The following is a 19369-nucleotide window of genomic DNA, read 5'->3' on the forward strand; positions in this document are numbered from 1 at the left end:
AAAAAATATCCTGTCATGTTGCATGATTTAAGAAATTTGATGTAGCACAGCAATTCGTGAACCTTAGACTTGTTGGTTGGCCGATTTGGTCGCCTTTGGGTACAGCGAGGTTTCCCCTCTGACTCTGTATTGCCGAGCTTCGTGCTTCGTTTCATGCCTCCTGGCTGCAGCTTGGTGTTTGACAGGAAAAGAAAATGAAAGCGGTATCAATCTTCATCATCATCCGACCCCATACGACAAACAAACAAACTGTTATTTCCCAATATTTTCAGCTATAAACCTACACTTTCTTATGCTGTGAGCTCAGGAGTACTTTACAGAATCATAAACGCTTGAACAGGTGCAAAAAAAAAAAAAGCTAGCAGGAGAATGAAGAGTGTCAAGCTGAGTGTGCACACGCCCACACAGTCCCGAGAAGAGGCCTTATTAAGCAGAATAATTGAAAACACCTGCGTCGGCGGTTGATGGATGTGTGGAGTTATCCCGTGTAACCCATTAAAGATCAACCTCATGTGTACGTGATATTGACTGTTAGTTCTATGTGCAAACACTCCTGAGAGATGCTTTGCCTTGATGTATATTAAAGTTTGATCTAGTTTATTACTTGGTGGAGTTTGCTCTGTCTTTGATAGTGTTGGAATACAAGAACTCCCAGCTTGAATAAATGAAAAACAGCAGATAAAACTTGGTGTCTTAGTCAGCAGTTTGGCCACCACGGATTGTCAGAACCGCTTCAGTGCTCTTCGGCATTGATTCTCCAACTCTCTGGACCGAAGGGATGAGCACCATTCTTTCGAAAGATATTCCCTCATTAGGCATTTCGATGATGGTGTTGGAGAGCGATGTCTGTCCAAAATCTCTCATAGGTGTTACGATCAGGTGACCCTTCAGGCCATTATTTTCATACTCATCAGCGACCCCTCACGCCCCTCGGTTTGGATGTTGTTATTCTGGCGGAGAAGACTCCCATCAAGACGTTTCATCTCAGGATGATTGTGTTCAGTCAGAACAGTATTGATTTACAGTAACTCCTCCCTACTAAGGAGCTTCAAACCTTGCCAGTAAAAAAAAAAAAAGCCTGGCAATCCTCTCACTGTCGAGATCGAGGATTCAAGCCTGCGCTGTTCTCAAAATGATAAAGGATGACTCATCTGACTGTGTCACCGCTGAAACCTCAAATGTGCATTTATCTTTGGAATGAGGTGTTTATGCAGCGTAATCCCACTATAGCATACCAAATAATATCACTGTGTAAATGTTGAATACATCCTCCACTGTCAGTCACCTGAGGAGGAGCTGCTCTTCTGCTTTTCCCCACACGAACGCACAAACATTCATCAAACGACCGCCGGTTCCCGACCTTATTTACTGATCTCTTTCCCGTGGATGCGAACACAGATGTCGCTTTAGTCATTGTGCTTATTGAAACAGCAGCCAGTTGAGCTTCGTGACTGAAGCTCCTGCCGTCCCGCGCCTCAACAGTCAACCCTCTTTCAAAGCCGCTTAGATCTTCCCCTCTTGTCATCATGAAACAAAATCAGATCAAACTGGACCTGCTCTGCATTTTTTATGTGGATATTTCACAGAGCGTGATTGGCCGTTGATTGCATAATTGCACCGTGCAGGGGCACCTCTGTGGAAGCATCTGTTTCTTTACTCATTTATCCTTCCTTTTAATTTTGTCACCCATATGTATGTTTAAATATTTTATCAAGATAATGTGTCACATCCTTAACAATTCATTCCACAGTATCATGGGGGGGAAAAAAAAAAAAAATCTGTGTCGCAGCGATTAAGAGGCTCGACAATATTCTATTTAGGGACTGTGAACATTATACACCCTGTGGAAACCTGAGGAGAAACCCGGCGATATGTTCTGGTTACTCAGCAGAGCTCGTATGTGTGTGTGTGTGTGTGCACGCATGTGTGTGTGTGTTTGCAGGCGCTCCTTTGTGCTGATTTGTGGACGTTATGCATCCATGTATGTAAGCGTTAACACATGTAGGTGCACGGTTGTGGGTGTTCGTGCTCACGCCTCACACTACATGTGTATCTGTGTGCAATTGTGGACCTTGTGTGATATTAAGTGGCTTCAGAGTCCTGACCTTGAACAGTTTGAGCGCTGTGTGCTTAGTCAGGGCCACTGCATCTGCTCCTGTCAAGACAAACAACAGATAAACTGCAGTGCACGGGATTTTTAATCTATCTATCTATCCATCTATCCATCTATCCATCTATCCATCTATCTATCTATCTATCTATCTATCCATCCGTCCATCCGTCCATCCGTCTATCTATCTATCCATCTATCCATCTATCCATCTATCTATCTATCTATCTATCTATCTATCTATCTATCTATCTATCCATCCATCCATCTATCCATCTATCTATCTACCTACCTACCTACCTACCTACCTTATCTTTTCTTCTCCTTCTCTTTTTCCAGTGTGCGATTGTGTGTCCAGCATGAGTAACATCTACGAGTCTGCAGAGGCCACGCTGGGCTTCATCAGCTCTCCATGCCTGACCAAAGTGGAGCTGAGAGTGGCGTGCCGGGGGATCGCGGATCGTGACGCCCTGTCCAAACCTGACCCGTGCGTGGTGCTGAAGATGCAGTCGCACGGCCAGTGGTTTGAGGTACGGTACCAGGGTGGGATGGAGGGGGGAGGGAATAGTAAATGTGTTTCCAGCTCAGCCAGAGTGATCAGTCGTTGTCTTTTCTCATAGCACCGATTCGCCGTGTGAGTCAACGCGTGCTGTATGTGGACGCATCGATGCCTTAAACTGATTTACATTGATTTGGAGTCTAAACGATTTATCTTCGATTTTTGCTTCTACTACAACTTCCATCCAATCCTCGCTGTGATTTCAGAGAAAAAGAGATGTGTTTGAGGTGACTTTATCGATGCCATTCAAAGTTATTTTCATACTCCACAACTATTTGTCCATGACCCGATGTACCAGTCAGATTGGGAACATGCAGCGAGCGTCTCCGTCTTCTTTTCATGTTCTGCTGCAAATGAATCTTTGTAACTTCTCTGCAGACAGCACTTGAAATTCTTCAAGCATGTCATTGAATTCATGTTTGACTAAATGATTGTGTGTAATCAAGGACCTGAGCTCTCATGCAGAGCTGTGATTGTGTCGCCAACCTTCTCATAGTGGATTACGGCTTATGTTTGGTTCTTATAAATTATGGAAGTGCTATTGTCAGTGGAACAATTTATTTGGAGCCTTTTTTTTTTTAGCCTTTGTTTTATGGTGGCAGTAGAATGAAAAAGTGGATGTGGGGACGAGAGGAGTGGAATTACATGAAGCAACTGGTCCCCATCTGAGAGCCGAGCCAGAGGTTTGCTATTCAATTTGCGGCTAGGTGGGATGTGCTCGAAGCGTTCTGCTACTGGGTCAGCACAGAAATCACAACTTTTGTAGACTGGTGTAAATATTATTTTCTATCCTAAAGCTCTTGACACTGAAAGTTTGTTCATTTAAAAAAATACAATTTAAAAATGGGATATTGTAACATTAAAAAAAACAGTGCTAATAATGGTAAATAGTTGTAAATAATTCCAAATAATAATCACAATAATACTAAATAAAAATACAGATGATGACGACAGTATGTGCAGATTTCTTTTCCAGTTAACACGTAAATTAATACTTTTTCCTGCCATTTTACTAGATATCATCTGTAATTTAACAAAACAGGGAAAATTTTTTTATTTAAAGAAAGTACCTTTTTAATCTGTTAATTTAATCTTTAATGTAAATAATCTTTCTTTCAAATAACAGCAAATATCTGTGAATACAGTAAAAATAATGTAATCTTACCATTAAATGTAAGAAAACTAATTATCTTGTATAAAAATATTGATTTTTCGTGTGGACATTATGTACAGTTTGTTTGTTTTGTTTTGTTTGCAGTTAACATGTCATTTAATATTTTTTTTTGTCTGTGATTTCTTTTTTTTTTTTAGATGTTATCTGTAATTCAACAAAACAGAAAATCTATAAAATAACTTTAAAAAAAAACAAACAATTTCAGTCCTTAATTTAGCTTCTTTTTATTCGAACTAAAGCAAGTATCTGTAAAAATAATAATGATGTTTTTTGCTGATTTAACTCCAGTAAAAGTTGTGTAACTTTATGGTCAAATGTTATATTGGAACAAACAAAATACAGAATTTTGATGTGGTTTTCGTACTAATAACAAGTGAATTGAAACTTTTTTAATTGAACAAAACAGGGAAAATCTGTCAAGTAGCAGTAAGCAATTGTTTTTGAAAAAATTACATTTGAAAATAATTTTTTTTAAACTTTAATTTTTTACAGTGTAGCTCTCAAAACAACTTGTCTTCCCCAATCATTGTATGCTGTAAATAAGGAGAGCACTGAACTATATTCAAGGATTCAAGGAACATTTTATTGTCATACCAGCTCACACTTACATGTCTGTGGTACGAAATTCGTACTCGGGTCCCTTTTTTTTTTTTTTTTTAAAAGCCTAATAAATAATAAGTACAATAGCAACATATAAGTAAAAATACAAGCAAAGTAAAAATATAAGCAAATAAGTGAACTCTAGTAAAATGTAAACATTAAGTAGAAAAGCCATAACTAGCTGTGTAACACTAAATAGTTGTGTAGACAGCGAGGTAGATTGTGTATTGCACTTAATGAGAATATTGCACATTGGTTGAAATATTGCACATATACATTTTCCTGCCATTAAGGGTCTTTTTTATTGGGCTCATTTTACACTGAAAAGGTCTCAAATACACATAGACGACACCCTCCTAGAACACAGCGGTGCGGTGGTTGCTGTAGTCGGTGTATCTCCGTGGATTCTCTCTGGCCACTCTGGCCTCTTCCCACAGTCCAAAGAAACGTGTGGTAGGTTAATCGATGAGTCTAAATGACCTGTGACTGTGACTGTGCAGCCTGCCTATCATCCCCAGTCAGCTGTGATGGGATCCAAGCTTCACAGGATGAAGGAGCTATAGCTGACGGATGGATCCTCCTTCAACAGATTGTTTAGGACATAAAAATGGAGAACTGGTGTTGTTTACCTTCCTCTTCCACTGCCTGCAAGATCCAGCTTCTCTTTCAGGGCTTTCAAATGGAATCTCCTACTCTACAAAACCTTCTCCCCCTCCCCTGTTGAAGCGTCTACAGTGGCGCCAACGTACACTATCTGAACTGTGTAAGAGCGAGAAGATAAACTGATTTTAGTAGGAAGGGGACCCTCATTTATTTTCCTTTCTCTTTCCTGTGTTTCTAGGACAGACAGACGTATACTGAGTGCACTGTCTTCCTTTTAAATATGTAGATACACACCCACGCATCCATCCTCGCACATACAGCGCTACAGTGACCCACACAACAGATGTACGTACACGCCTGTAGATCTGCACATGAAAGCTACCACACACACACACACACACACACACATAGACATGTTGCATTTCCACAGGGGCTCAAGATAAAGTGCCCAGAAAATAGTGCAGTATTATTCTCTCTTTGGAGACACCACAAAAAGCTACTTTGGGTGTGTTTGTGTGTCAGAGGGAGAATTTTTGAGTATGTGTTACGATAAGCCTCTTTGTGGGAGTGTGGGAATGGACAAATGTTATCGCTGCCCATCAGATCCAGAGTCTCCTAATTGGATAATTGTTGAGAGAGAGTGTTCAAGCCGCTGGGTGAGTGTGTTTATGTGTTCCCCGCTCCTTTTTTTTTTCTCCTGCTTTAATGAGTTTCCAGCCTATTGAGGTAAGTGTCAGAAATAGGCCATAATTTGTGTGTATGTCGAGTCTGCTGGTGCGCTATTCACTTCTGCCTCTCTTTCTCAATGTGCCAAAGGGTTATCGACGATAAAAGGGACCCAGTCGTTGCTGCTGGCGTGGGATAGGTTGAGCCCGTTCTAATCCTTTCTGTGTCAGGCAGTTAGAGAGAAGGAAAAAAAACAAAAAACGTGAGATCAATGCTGCGGCTACAGTTGGAATCTCTGTGTAGTCAAACAGCTTTTGCATGATTTTTAGCCATCAAGAAAAAAAAAAAAATCAATGCTCACAGTGCTCAAGTTGATAAGTGTAAACAATGTGGTAATGGCTATTTGCGGGTAATTGCTGCGATGCTGAAAAGTCTGCCGAGGCTCACAAATCAATGCTCAGCGTGTTGGATGTTGAATGAGGTTTTCATACTTGGGGCCACTTTTGAAAGACCACAAAAAAAGTCAATCTGAAGTGAAGCTGCCAATAATAAAACAGCCTTGTGAAACATTTTGTGTACTACAGACTTTACATATATTTTCTGTATAGCAAAACATTAATATGAAAAGAAATTTGTTATGGGATGTTTTGATCAATCAGTTTATCTATATACTCTTTATGTACTCATACAGACACATATTTATATAGAGAGAGACACAGAATGTCATGTTTTTAATGTTATATGTGTTGTATATGTATGTATTCACACATCTGTATTTAACATTCATGAAAAATAATAACTCTACATATTAAAAATTTGAATTATTCATTAAGTTTTAATTGGATTGCATTTCATTTTAAAAGAGAAACGAATGTCTGAATTCAGAAACCAGCTTTAAAATGCCAGTTAACACCAAAGAAATCAAAGGGGGGTTTATTTTTCTGTTTCATTTACTTTTCAATTCTAGTGTCATCCTATGTAGCCTTCAGGGTTGTTGGTGTGGCAAAAATGTTGCCAAATATCCTGGGGATGTACACAATAAAACCATCTTGTGGGCGTGTTCCGCAGTATGTCTAAGGCAAACATTTTCTAATATCAATTGTTCATCTTTAGAAAGTTTCTGAGAAAATCAGTGCCACCAGAAAGTGAGCTTTGTGGGGTTTCAGATGCTAAAAGTGCATTGATCAGAGGGTTAACGTGGAGTTTTTTTCTGTGTGTGTCCATGCTAACCTGCTGTCTCCATGTGGATGCATGTGTGTGTTTTTTGCAGGTGGACCGTACAGAGGTGATCCGCAGCAGCAGCAGCCCGGTCTTCTCCAAGATTTTCTTGGTGGATTACTACTTTGAGGAGGTCCAGAGGCTCCGCTTTGAACTTCACGACATCAGCTCTGGCAACAATGGCCTCCGCGATGCAGACTTCCTGGGAGCCATGGAGTGTACCTTAGGACAGGTCAGTGTGTCCTCTGACTCGGTGGGAAGAAGACTGGTGTGGCAGACGAGTGCAAACGTAGTTGAAAAATAATATAGCAACACTTCTCGAGCTTTTATGGACACTGGCTATAACCGGACCCTTTTGGTTCACTTACTGTCTCCATCCACTTTATACTGTTTATCAAACAGACGTCTCCTATAAGTCAGGCTTATATGAGCGAATGTGAAGCAGCATATTAGGTACAGTCGTCCTCAAATGTATTCATACCCTCCCATTAAAGAAGGAAAAAAAAACAGCTGTCACTGAAATAAGCTGAAACTGACAAAAGTTATGATAAATAAAAATTTAATGAGCAGCTGTGGCTCAGGTGGTAGAGCGGGTTGTCCTCCAGTCGCAAGGTTGGTGGTTCGATCCCTCGTCCCTCCACAGTCCAAGTGTCCTTGGGCCAGACACTGAACCCGAATTTGCTCCCAATGGTAGGCAGCACCTTGCATGGCAGCGCTGTCACCACTGGTGTATGAATGTGTGTGAATCATTCACCATTTACCATTACTATTTAGTGAAACTCATGACATTGCTTTTGAATTATGGTTCAACAGAAATATATTTTAAAAAAACAACAAAAAAAAAAGCATGATGGGACCCGTAAACTAATATTTTGCTGAACAACCCTTTGAGCCAATCACTGCAATCAAGTGTTTTCTGTAACTCTCAGTCAGACTTCTGCACCTGTTGACAGCTATTTTGGCCTATTGCTCATCAGCAAAGTGCTCTAATTTGTCTGGGACAGTTTTTAAATTTTATTTTTAAATTATTCTTTTTAACCACAATTCAAAAGCAACATCCTATTTCACTAAATTATAATTTAACAAATTTTTATTTATTATTACTTTTTTCAGTTTCTAGCTATTTGAGGGACTATTGTGAATTTTTCTGTAATGGAAAGGGATGAATAAATTTGAAGACAACTGTAGGTCACTGCATGAGCTGAACGGTGCACGTAGACGTTCATACATAGTGCCCATCTTGAACAGAGGCTGTGAGTTCAACATCAGAACCAGAAATGATGTGCGCCTTCTTCCAGCAGAGAACAGGATTGCATTTATGTGCACCAGTGAGCGCACTTACAGTTGCTGGTTAGAGCTAGCAAGTGGGTTTCACAGCTATGCATGCTTGAATGCAGAGCTTTGAGGTTAAGAACTATAGACTGGAGTATATAATCCGATGTAAAGTTCACTGAGCATGTCGGGATGTTAAACGTATGTATCAGGTAATGTGTACTTTAATTAGGGTGAGAGGCCAACTTCAGCCGCGGATGGAATCCTAATGTGATCTTTCTCGCTTGAGGTCGGCTGCTGTCGCTATCTGCATCTCCTCACGCCGTGTTTTCGATGTCCTTGGCTTACATAAAACCCTGAGGGTGCTTGAAACTGTTCTCAAAGAATTTATATGTGCTAAACTATATAGCCTCTCCTAATTACACCCTCAGTGATGTTGTTGTAATCAATATTTAAAAGCCGTGCTTTATTTGCATCCTTCACATAATATCCTAGAGCATTGCAAAAGAAAATTTGGTGTTGCAGCAGCACTCATTAACAAGTCGAATATGTTGATTTCAGGAAGTTACCATAAAATGTGATATTGAATGGTGGGAAATACAAAGCAAGGACAGCAGCTCTGAGGTCCAGTCTGCTGCGCGGGCGAGTGAAGTGTTTGCTTTCACTTATAATTGTCAGAGACGCCGTCAGCTACAAAGCTGGTGGATTTACAATAGTTGGTAGAACTGAGATAAATGACATAAAAGAGGATTTTGAAGGCAACAGAGGCTTACTGATCCGAATGTTTCTGTCTGGGTATGAGCGGCAGCATTGTGGATACTACTGTGTTTATGCTGCATCCAGAGTTTTGTTCGGAAAACGACAACATTATATGATAGTAGTATGACACAGACAACAGAAAGTTTACAATAACTTGTGGCATTCTGGTGTTGTTTTTCATATTCTGTGTACAGTGGAAGCCCCCATGAGTTTCTGTTGCTGTAACGGGAACATTTACGCAGTGGAAAGCTTCCCAGAGACGCATTGTGTCAGTAATGTTGTTGCAAATTGCATGTAATCAGTTTTCCAAGGCATGTTGTCAGACTTAAAGCTGCTATAGCAAATCTTTTTTACATTAACAATAGTCAGTAGACAATGAATCATTGGTGGTGCAGCTGCAGGCGGTTGTATTTCCAGCAAAAGGGCTATTAAAATGCACCTGGGTGGCCATCAGCAAACAGCAGACAGATGAATTTATCAACTTCAACACTGAAAGAAAGAGTTTTTGGAGTTTAAAGAAGATCCAAAGGGGAGGATAGTTATATTCTCCTAGGTGGACATGAACACAACTCCAAATAAAAAGTTCTTCCGTACGTGTTTAATGTGTAAATAGGCGAGCGATGACCACAAGTGATATCAGATGTCATCTACTGGCCCTTAAGAGCTTTAAAAAAAACATTATTCATTAATTAAATATTTAAATAAAGTTGTAAACAAACATTTCCTTGAATGTCCATGCAATTAGATTTTATGCTCATATAAAATATAAGTCTGCACAAGTTAATCTGCATTTTAAAACTAAACACAAAAGCAGACTCAGATTTGTGAAATCTATTTAATTTCATGCAGGATTTCAGTCACAAAAAAGTAAAAAAATAACACATTTGTGTGTAGCCCTTTCAGTAATGAGTCCCCAATGCAAAATAAATAAATAAATAAAATAACCACCAAGTGTGTCTTTGAATATTGACGCTGAATGTGAGATCATTGTTGTAGATCCCACTGAGAATCAACACGTCACTCTGCAGCTGTTTGTTTAGTTCTTAGGCCACAAACACGGATTGTTTTCAAGACATCGGTTACGGATTTTTTTTGGAGAATTAAAGAAGAAAATCCCAATTTTGAACAACACTCCTGTCCGTCTTGACCCGAGCTGCTTCTGCTGCTTGCTGTTTCACTCGGCGTGCGTCTCGCTGACCTCCCCGATGTAAACCCTTCAGCAGTCTCACCGACCGCTGAAGGCTCCTGTACGGCACCAGCCCGGAACTAAATGGTTATACGCCGAGACAGCCTCGGATTTCTCAGGAGCTGGCGGATCAAAACAGTAACGCCAAGCCAGAAGAAAATTTCATTTGACAGTTTAGTGAGAAAGGTGACTCCACCACGCTGCTTTGTGTCTGCTGGATGTCTAAGTTGGTGGTTGTATTATGACATTAAGGAGCAGTGCTAACCTCTGAGGGGAAAAGTGGAAGATGTGATCTGATTTTTGAAAAAAGAAATCTGTTGTTTCCGTCTCTGCTTGTTTCAGATCGTCTCTCAGAGGAAGCTGACCAAAGCTCTGCTCAAGCAGGGAAACACTGCTGGAAAGTCTTCCATAATGGTACGGCAACAGATTCCAAAGTCAGCCCACCTCGGCTACACAAACCCTGAACGCTGGCACGAATCACACACACGCACACCAACATCTTGCACTCAGACACTCTGACGATAATTAATTTGATGATGTTGCCCGCTCAATCTGTTCTGTTCCTCATTTCCATCTCATTTTCTCTCACCTCCTTCTCATACCTCCTCTTTCTCTCTGTCTCTCTCCGTACAGGTGACAGCAGAGGAGCTGTCGGGTAATGACGATTACGTCGAACTCTCGTTCAGCGCTCGTAAGCTCGACGACAAGGTTTGCGCCATTGTGTGTTCACTTTGGGGAAGGAAAAAGCTGTCGAAATAGTTTGTGCGTGCATGCTGTTAGGCAGATGTTTGTGTGGTGAAGTCTAGGGCTGTGGGAATTGATGCCGAAGCAACTCACACAATGCACAGAAGTACAATCTGGCATTAGAGGAGGCCTGCTGAGATAGGTGGGTACCCCTCCTCCTCAATAACCCCCTTTTATCTCACCAACCTCACCAAACACACACACACAGATAACTATATTAATTTTCAGCCTCCACGCACACACACACACACTCACAGCCACGGATGACTAATCCAAACAAGTTGCGCCCAAGGGGGAAAGATGGAAGAAAGCACGGGAGGGGTGGTTAAATTGGAAAGGACAGGAAAGGGATGGATGGGAGAAACAAGGGGGGGAAAAAGGGAGGAAAAAGGGGGCTTGAAATAATGATTCTGTTAGTGTATGAATGATTTATGGTGATCAAAGGCAGTTCTAAGGGAATGCCTCACATGCGTGTTTTCTCTCTGAAGGATTTTTTCAGCAAGTCAGACCCTTTCCTGGAGATCTTTAGACTAAATGATGATGGGACCGAGTCGCTGGTGCACAGAACTGAGGTAATTACATACAAGTATATAGATGTAGGCGACTAATTCGGAGCTGTGATTAATGATAAGTGTGATGTTTTGTGTGTGTGTGTGTGTGTGTGTGCACAGACGGTCATGAATAACCTGAGTCCAGTTTGGAAATCCTTCAAAGTTTCCTTGAACACGCTCTGCAGCGGAGACCACGACAGGGAGCTAAAGGTGAGTGCGCAAATGGATGCGTTTCAGCAAAGTAACGGAAACGTCTTTTGATTTATCATTAAACACAATCCGCACCAACGTGAGCGCGAGAAAAACCTTGGCCACAGCTCGGTTCATTATTTAAAAGCTCATTTAAAGCACCAAGGCCAAACAACACCTGAATGAATGCAGGTGTTTATTTCCACAATGTTTCACCTCATCAAAACACGAGCAAAGTGCCACATATACGCGCGGGTAGTGAGCTGAATAAAATGTCGTGAGCAAGTCAGAAAGCTGTCTTTATTCGGGGAGTTCAGTTCGGGTCACGTTCTGCGTCTCATTGTGTTATTTAAAGAGACGGAGGGGTGCGAAAGATCTCAGCGGTCATCTTCAACTCTCACCTTTAACTCGCCAGAATAGATCGACGCGCGTTTTGTGTGAAGCGGTGTCCGCACATCAGCTGCGAACAAGCTATTCCGGCCATGAATAAACATAAGCTTGTTCATTAAATATTCAGAGGCATCTTAACTCCGCATGGCTCCTGACAGCAGGAGAAAGGGCTCACACAACTCACAAACCCCGCATGCACGCCATCGGCTATGGTTTCCAGGGCTACCTGTTTGAAGCATCAGAGCTATAGCGCGAAATGGCAAGGCAGAGATTTCTATTCAGACCCGTGCTTTCTTTTCACCAGGGCTCTAAACTGGACCAATGCATAAATTCATAACCCTCCTCTGCCGTCTCTTCCTTTGTACTCCTCCTTTAGCCCCCCCCCTGTTCTCTCCACCTCTCCACTTTTCTTTCCGCCCCTCCGTCGGCGTCTTCCGCCAAACAGTTAGTATTCAGTGAATGGAACAGGGGCTCTTCATTTTTTCATTACTCTCCAGCACAGCTCTTAGCAACTTCAAGTGGAAGCGAGGCTGCAAAAAAAGCAAGCGCTCGCTCCCCCAGCGTCCAAAAATTACCGTCAAAAAAACAACAAACGCGCGTATAATCCGCAGATGATGTGTGCGCAAACGGCACGCGCGCTCTCGCTGCAGCAGCTCAAGTGGGAGACGGGAAATAAGGGGATTATTGCTGGTCGTTGTTTCTAATCAAGCCTTGTTGAATTGGTTGTGATCGCTAGTTGCTGGGGTGACCTTAAGGCGAGAAGGTCACAAAGCTCTACAGCTAAATGACAGATTTTTTTTCTCCCCCGCGGGCGTCAAACACACTTTATTGAATATTATTGATTGTCGGACAGCCAAGATATTGTTGCCTTTTGTCACCTTTGGAAATTATAGGATTGTTTCTTTATGATGCGCTGAGCCTTGGCCCGCTGACCCTCGCTTGATTGAGGTCATTTATCTCGTCTAGCAGCTCCTCCGAGAGAAACAAACGACCAAACACGGACGCGCGCACACACACATATAAAGCTGTCTCTTAAGCTGCGTCCCTCTCAGCATCCAAAGATTAATATTTCACCGCTCCATTGCCCCCCCACCAACGCCGCCTTATCAATCATTCAGCATGGCATTTCCCTGCATGCCTGCCAGTGCATGTGTGTGTGTGTTTAGCGTTGCAGCTGGGCTCAGGCTGAACCCCATGTGTTTATGTTCCAGTGCACGGTCTGGGACTGGGACTCCAACGGAAAGCACGACTTTATTGGGGAGTTTCAGACCACGTTTAAGGAGATGAGGGCAGAGCAGGAGGGCAAACAGGTGAGACAATCAGATGAAAGGAAACACTCTGATCCATTTTTATAAACATATGCTAAACATTCTCCTACATTCTTTGGGGAGGCGTTTTTGTAAAAGCATCTTTTTGGTGCTGTGCATATAATCAGGCATACTTCTTTACTCCCTCTACACAGCCACTAACATCATTTTTGTGTGTGTGCTTGCAGATCCAGTGGGAATGCATCAACCCTAAATATCAGATAAAGAAGAAAAATTACAGGAACTCTGGCACTGTCATTCTCAACCACTGTAAGGTGATGTAACACGATATCATATCCTTGTATTTGCTGCAATCTACCTTTGTTTGTGGCTATTTTTCTGTGCTGTCTGCAACAAAATGATTATTCTCGGTTTTAATTTGCCAGCTAATTGTTTAGTTGATTAATTGTTTAACCCTCTGAACCCCGAAACAGTTTAGCTTCTGTCGTATTTTTGCTCGCAGCGGGCTCATTTTTCACCATAATATAAAGTCCTGCACCTCTATGGAAACAGCACAACCATGGCGAGAAGCAGGCAGAGCTTAAAAATGTCTGTTGTGCAATATAACACTGTTATAAGGCCATAAATCAAAAAGAATGGAAAATTGAATTTCTTAGATTTTTTTATTATTGAAAAACTGGAATCAACAGGTGTTCCCAATGCTGGAAAAATATTATACTACTTCCATTTTTAGTTTGTTTAATTACGTTTCTTCTGTCTAATTTGTTTAAACGCAGCTTGCGGTTCAGCTAGAAAGCCCCAGAGTTTTTGTAATTTAACTGTTGGTCACAGATGAGTCACTAATAGCTTCGTGACTGCGACGAGAAGCACAACATTGTTAATTTTCTACAGGATTTAGTTAATCCAGATGTCTATATTTGGTGAATTTTAAATAAAATGCGTACAATAAAGCAATTTTCATGACATATCACAATTTTAAGCTTCGATTTGGTTACGTTTTTTTTACAGATCGCGACACAGATGAGTAGTTCCACCACTGGAAAGCTGAAAATCTAATAACATTTTCTGTTTTTTACACTTTCTAGCTCTGATAAATAGCTCTGGAGATATTTTTCAAGATAACACCACTTTCAAACCAACAGGGATGTTTTGGGGGCGTTGAAAGGGTTAACCTTTAAAATGTCAGATAATAATGAAAGATTCCAAACACACTTTTCTTAGAGCTGAGGATTTGACCTTCACGTTGCAAATTTTGTCCAAACAGTTTTCATAAACCTAAAGATATTAAATCTGCAATGATATTAAACAGAGAAAAGAAGCAAATCCTCACACTGAGTAGCTTTTTTTTTTGGACCAGACAGCTAATCTTCTAATTATTTCAGTGATAATTTCAAGCATCGCCACACTCTGAATACAGTTATATTCAACCGCTAAAGCTTTTCTACCTTGGGAGGAGACTTATCCTTTCTGCTCAATGCACTAAAAGAATTTCCCGCTGATGTATAGATGTATATCTACATTTACACATGTACTTGTGTACAGTTGTCCCCAAATGTATTCATACCTTCCCATTAAAGAAGGAAAAAAACAGCTGTGATTGAAATAAGTTGAAATTGACAAAAGTAATAATGAATAAAAATTGTATGAAAATCGTGACATTGCTTTTGAATTGTGGTTCAACAGAAATATGAAAAATTATTTCTTTAAAAAAAAAACAAGCATGATAGGACCCATCCATCCATCATCTATACACCGCTTAATCCTCACTAGGGTCATGGGGGGGCTGGAGTCTATCCCAGCTGACTCAGGGTGAAGGCAGAGGACACCCTGGACAGGTCACCAGTCTATCACAGGGCTACACTTAGAGACAGACAACCAAGTACACTCACATTCACACCTACGGACATCAATTTAGAATCACCAATTAACCTCAGTATGTTTTTGGACTGTGGGAGGAAGCTGGAGAACCCGGAGCACAGGGAGAACATGCAAACTCCATGCAGAAAGATCCTGGGTGTCCTCACTGGGAAGCGAACCTGCGACCTTGCTGCGAGGCAACGGTGGTAACCACCGAGCCACCTCGCAGCCCATGATGGGACCTGTAAACTAATATTTTGTTGAACAACCCTTTGAGCCAATCACTGCAATCAAGTGTTTTCTGTAACTCTCAATCAGACTTCTGCACCTGTTGACAGCTATTCTGATTTTGGCCCACTGCTCATCAGCAAACTGCTCTAATTTGTCCAGGACAGTTTTTGTTTTTTTGTTTTTTTAATTATTCTTTTTAACCACAATTCAAAAACGATGCTTATTTCACTAAATTATAATTTAGCAAATTTTTGTTTATTATTACTTTTTTCAGTTTCTACTTATTTGAGTGACTATTGGGAATTTTGCCTTTTCTTTAATGGAAGGGTATGAATACATCTGAGGACTGTACATGTGATGATATGTGTCAGGGCATTAATGCATACGATGTCATTCATTCCTTGTATGTATGGGATCATTGCATTTCAAGCGAGAAGCGAGCATGGCACCAGTTGTGGAAGCACATCTCCCTCTGGGGCCGTGAAGACTGTCTATTTTTTTTTTTTTCAAATCGGCACAACAATTCATGACTTCAAACCTAAATTTAAACAATTTCTCCTGACAGATCATCAAAATGTATTCCTTCCTGGATTACATCATGGGGGGCTGCCAGATTCAATTCACAGTAAGCGCTCTCACACGCCGTATAATATCCTCAATGTTTACGTCAAGTACATCACCGCCTGCTCACACCCACTCACGCTGCGCGACTGCTCATGTTTCTGTCCCAGGTGGCAATAGACTTTACGGCTTCCAACGGGGATCCCAGAAACAGCTGCTCCCTCCACTACATCCACCCCTACCAGCCCAACGAGTACCTCAAAGCGCTGGTGGCTGTGGGGGAGATCTGCCAAGACTATGACAGGTGGGATCCACTCCATCAATCATCGTCCACATAACGCTGCCACACACACATTTCAACACATAGACACTCGCTTTTCCCTCTGAAGATCAAATGCCTTTGATTAGAGTCTCAAATTGAAGGAATTTCTATGTGATTATTATGTAAAAACTCTCTCATGCTCACATTATGCCCATTATTTGACCTTCCCTCTGTGCTTTTCTTCATGTTTTTTATTAAATCTCGCCTCTTTTTCTTGTCCTCCAGTGATAAAATGTTCCCTGCGTTCGGTTTTGGAGCTCTGATACCACCTGACTTTAAGGTAGGACATTTGAGATGTGTGTGTGTGTGTGTTTGTGCGGTAGCAGTCAAAGCTCTGGACGGTTTTAGATTTAGATTTTAGATGTCTTCTGGAGGCACAGCTTGCTTTTGATCAACATGAAAGGAGAATGCATCTGTCAACCTGTAAATTGGACTGAACGTGTTGTGCTGAGCGCTGGGTTTGTTGTGGCGGTAAAAGACTTCTGTGTTTTCTGCCCTGTCTGAAGGTTTCGCACGATTTCGCCGTGAACTTTGACGAGGACAATCCGGAATGTGCCGGTGAGCTGCGCGGGCTTCGCTTTGCTCACACACACACACAACAGACTCCACGGAAACTTTCACAATTCGTACATCACAGACCCACAACAGTCCTACAATATCACCGCTGCACGCCTCTCATCTCTTCCCTCGCTGTCAGTCCCATATTTCTCCGTCTATATCTGCAACCTCCCTCTGTTTCTTCCTATCACAAATACACACCGGCGTGCACACACACACACACACACACACATGCTTGCAGCTGGGAGATTTGTCACTATGCTGCAGGAAGTATTTCAGGCTCTAAGAAACAGAGAAAAACAACACTAATCTGTATGTGTGAAATGGGCTTCTTTGCTCTTCTCTGCACATAGCTGCTGTTCCTGCTGCGAAGGTGTGTGTGTGTGTGCGCGTGTGTGTGCAGCGCTTGTGTTGCACCGTAAGGGAATGGTTTCTGAAAAATGCCCAGTGACCTTCGAGTGCAATCACACGCGCAGAATCTGATTGATTTTAGCAGATACTTTTGCAAACGCAAGAACTTTGACTCTGCGAGGCCGCGCAGACGGGAAGATGAATGAACAAGCGGGCGGAAAAACCTGCCATTTGTACGTGTTTGTTGCAGGAATCCAAGGCGTGGTGGAGGCCTACCAGAATTGCCTCCCTAAGATCCAGCTGTACGGGCCCACCAACATCGCCCCAATCATCCAGAAAGTGGCCTCCTCCGCCTCCGAAGAGATGCACACCAAAGAGGCCATGGTGAGGGAGAGAATGAGAAAGAGGTTTATAATAAAAGGAAAAGGACTGAATCATTTTTTTGTTCCTGGTGCGAGTGTTGGTGTTTGCACTCGCGGCAGGCAGAGACTGAAAAGACAAATAGCAATGAAAAGACAGAAAAATGAGATATCAGAGGAGGTGAAAGATGAGCAGAAAGAGATGAACTGCAAAGAAAGGGAGGGGGCAGTGATTGATATTAATTTAATTCCACTCATAAATTGTAGCGCACAAATTCCTCTCTGCCTTAATGCCTTCCGCTTCTCTCTGGCTCTCTAGTGGATTAGAGTGAGTTTTATTCAAATTAGCCCCCGACGAGAAGACTTTTAAAACATAAATTTCATTGAACGTCTATTCCTACTCCCCCCCTCTCTGCTCTCTACTGCCCTTCACCTTTACCTGCCCCCACCAGGAATACTTCATCCTGCTGATCCTGACAGACGGCGTCATCACCGACATGGCCGACACACGGGAGGCCATCGTGCACGCCTCCCACCTCCCCATGTCCGTCATCATCGTGGGCGTGGGCAACGCCGACTTCACCGACATGCAGATACTGGATGGGGACGACGGGATCCTGCGTTCACCCAAGGGCGAGCCTGTCCTCCGTGACATCGTCCAGTTTGTCCCCTTCAAGGACTTCAAGCACGTAGGTGGTGGCCACAGTGGTGGTGGTGGTGGTGGTGGAGGATTTTTTTTTGCACTACATGCTGTTTTTCGGCTATTTTTGTACATCATGTGTTGCGACTCTTCCAGAGCTACAGGGGACTGCTACAGCTCTCTCAACAACATAAAAGAGCATAAGAAATGTAAGGAGTATTAGGAAATCTTACACCAGGGTTACAAATTATAAAAAAGGCTGCGAGTGTCATCAAATTATGATTTAGAACAGAGTTGACTTTACCCCGTTGGCCGGATCGGAACCCCCCCAGAAAAAATATCAAAACCAGATTTAGTCGGCTGCACCTGTTTTTCAATGTCAAACACTTAATTGATTTTAATGCAAGTAAAGGTAGCCGTTTAAAGAAGGTTGTAGATCTAAAATTGGGCCAAACAAACCTGCCTGGGATATCCCTTAATGTTAGCGCCCCAATGTGTAGACAAGCAACGACACCACAGCGACTGTGCCTTGTTCTGCACAGTGACTTAAAAACATAATCTGCTTCATTTACAAGAAAATGAATGCAAATGTAGCTTTAATGCCGTGGGTTTAGCCGTGGCCTACAGACACAAATTAGTGGCACTCGAACAGAAACAGCAGGCTGAAGACTTTTTTTAAGGCAACAACAACAGCAGCACTTTTATTCAAGTTTAAATGAAGCAGCACTGTTTTAGTCCTGCAACAGCAAACTTCTAAATCGTGATTATGAGTCATTTAATGCCAAATGAATATCAACATAAGCTCTATCTGCCTTTAAAATAAGCTGATAAATCTTAGGACTCAGTGTGTGTGTGTGTGTGTGTGTGTGTCAACTCCTTTCAGACATGCACTTATTTCTATTAATCTGACCGTAGCTGAACAACTTCATGTCTGATCGAACACCCCGCTCACTTTTCTGTAAAAGCTGCAATAAGCAATCTTTCTAGGTCAGATCTTGAACACTTCTCCACAGATTTTCGCCCTGCAAGTTCTGCTTTCAGAGCAGCACAAACCTGAATTCAAACAAATATGAGCACACAAGTGATTCAGAGGAAGCTTTTTCCACATTTTAGCACCAATATTGTCCCATATGAATCACAAAAAGACACATTTTGCTGCCACAGTCATAAAACACCCTTCTGATTCACTTTGCTCAACAAG

The 19369-nt window shown here is 41.9% G+C and overlaps 1 protein-coding gene across 1 annotated transcript in view; it reads left to right on the top strand.

Annotated features, from left to right (window-relative positions):
* The first annotated feature begins 2469 nt into the window (after nt 1-2469).
* The window catches only part of cpne4b (copine IVb), a 21700-nt gene continuing 4800 nt past the window's right edge, over nt 2470-19369 (top strand). The window contains exons 1-14 of the mRNA XM_008300845.1: nt 2470-2640; nt 6983-7162; nt 10490-10561; nt 10781-10855; nt 11380-11463; nt 11563-11652; nt 13233-13331; nt 13517-13603; nt 15943-16002; nt 16109-16242; nt 16486-16540; nt 16767-16818; nt 17420-17553; nt 17981-18217. Of these exons, the coding sequence (XP_008299067.1) occupies nt 2470-2640; nt 6983-7162; nt 10490-10561; nt 10781-10855; nt 11380-11463; nt 11563-11652; nt 13233-13331; nt 13517-13603; nt 15943-16002; nt 16109-16242; nt 16486-16540; nt 16767-16818; nt 17420-17553; nt 17981-18217 (1530 nt within the window). The remainder of the gene's footprint in view (nt 2641-6982; nt 7163-10489; nt 10562-10780; nt 10856-11379; nt 11464-11562; nt 11653-13232; nt 13332-13516; nt 13604-15942; nt 16003-16108; nt 16243-16485; nt 16541-16766; nt 16819-17419; nt 17554-17980; nt 18218-19369) is intronic.

Source organism: Stegastes partitus, unplaced genomic scaffold (genome assembly GCF_000690725.1).
Source record: "Stegastes partitus isolate 25-593 unplaced genomic scaffold, Stegastes_partitus-1.0.2 Scaffold1597, whole genome shotgun sequence".
Taxonomy (NCBI): domain Eukaryota; kingdom Metazoa; phylum Chordata; class Actinopteri; family Pomacentridae; genus Stegastes; species Stegastes partitus.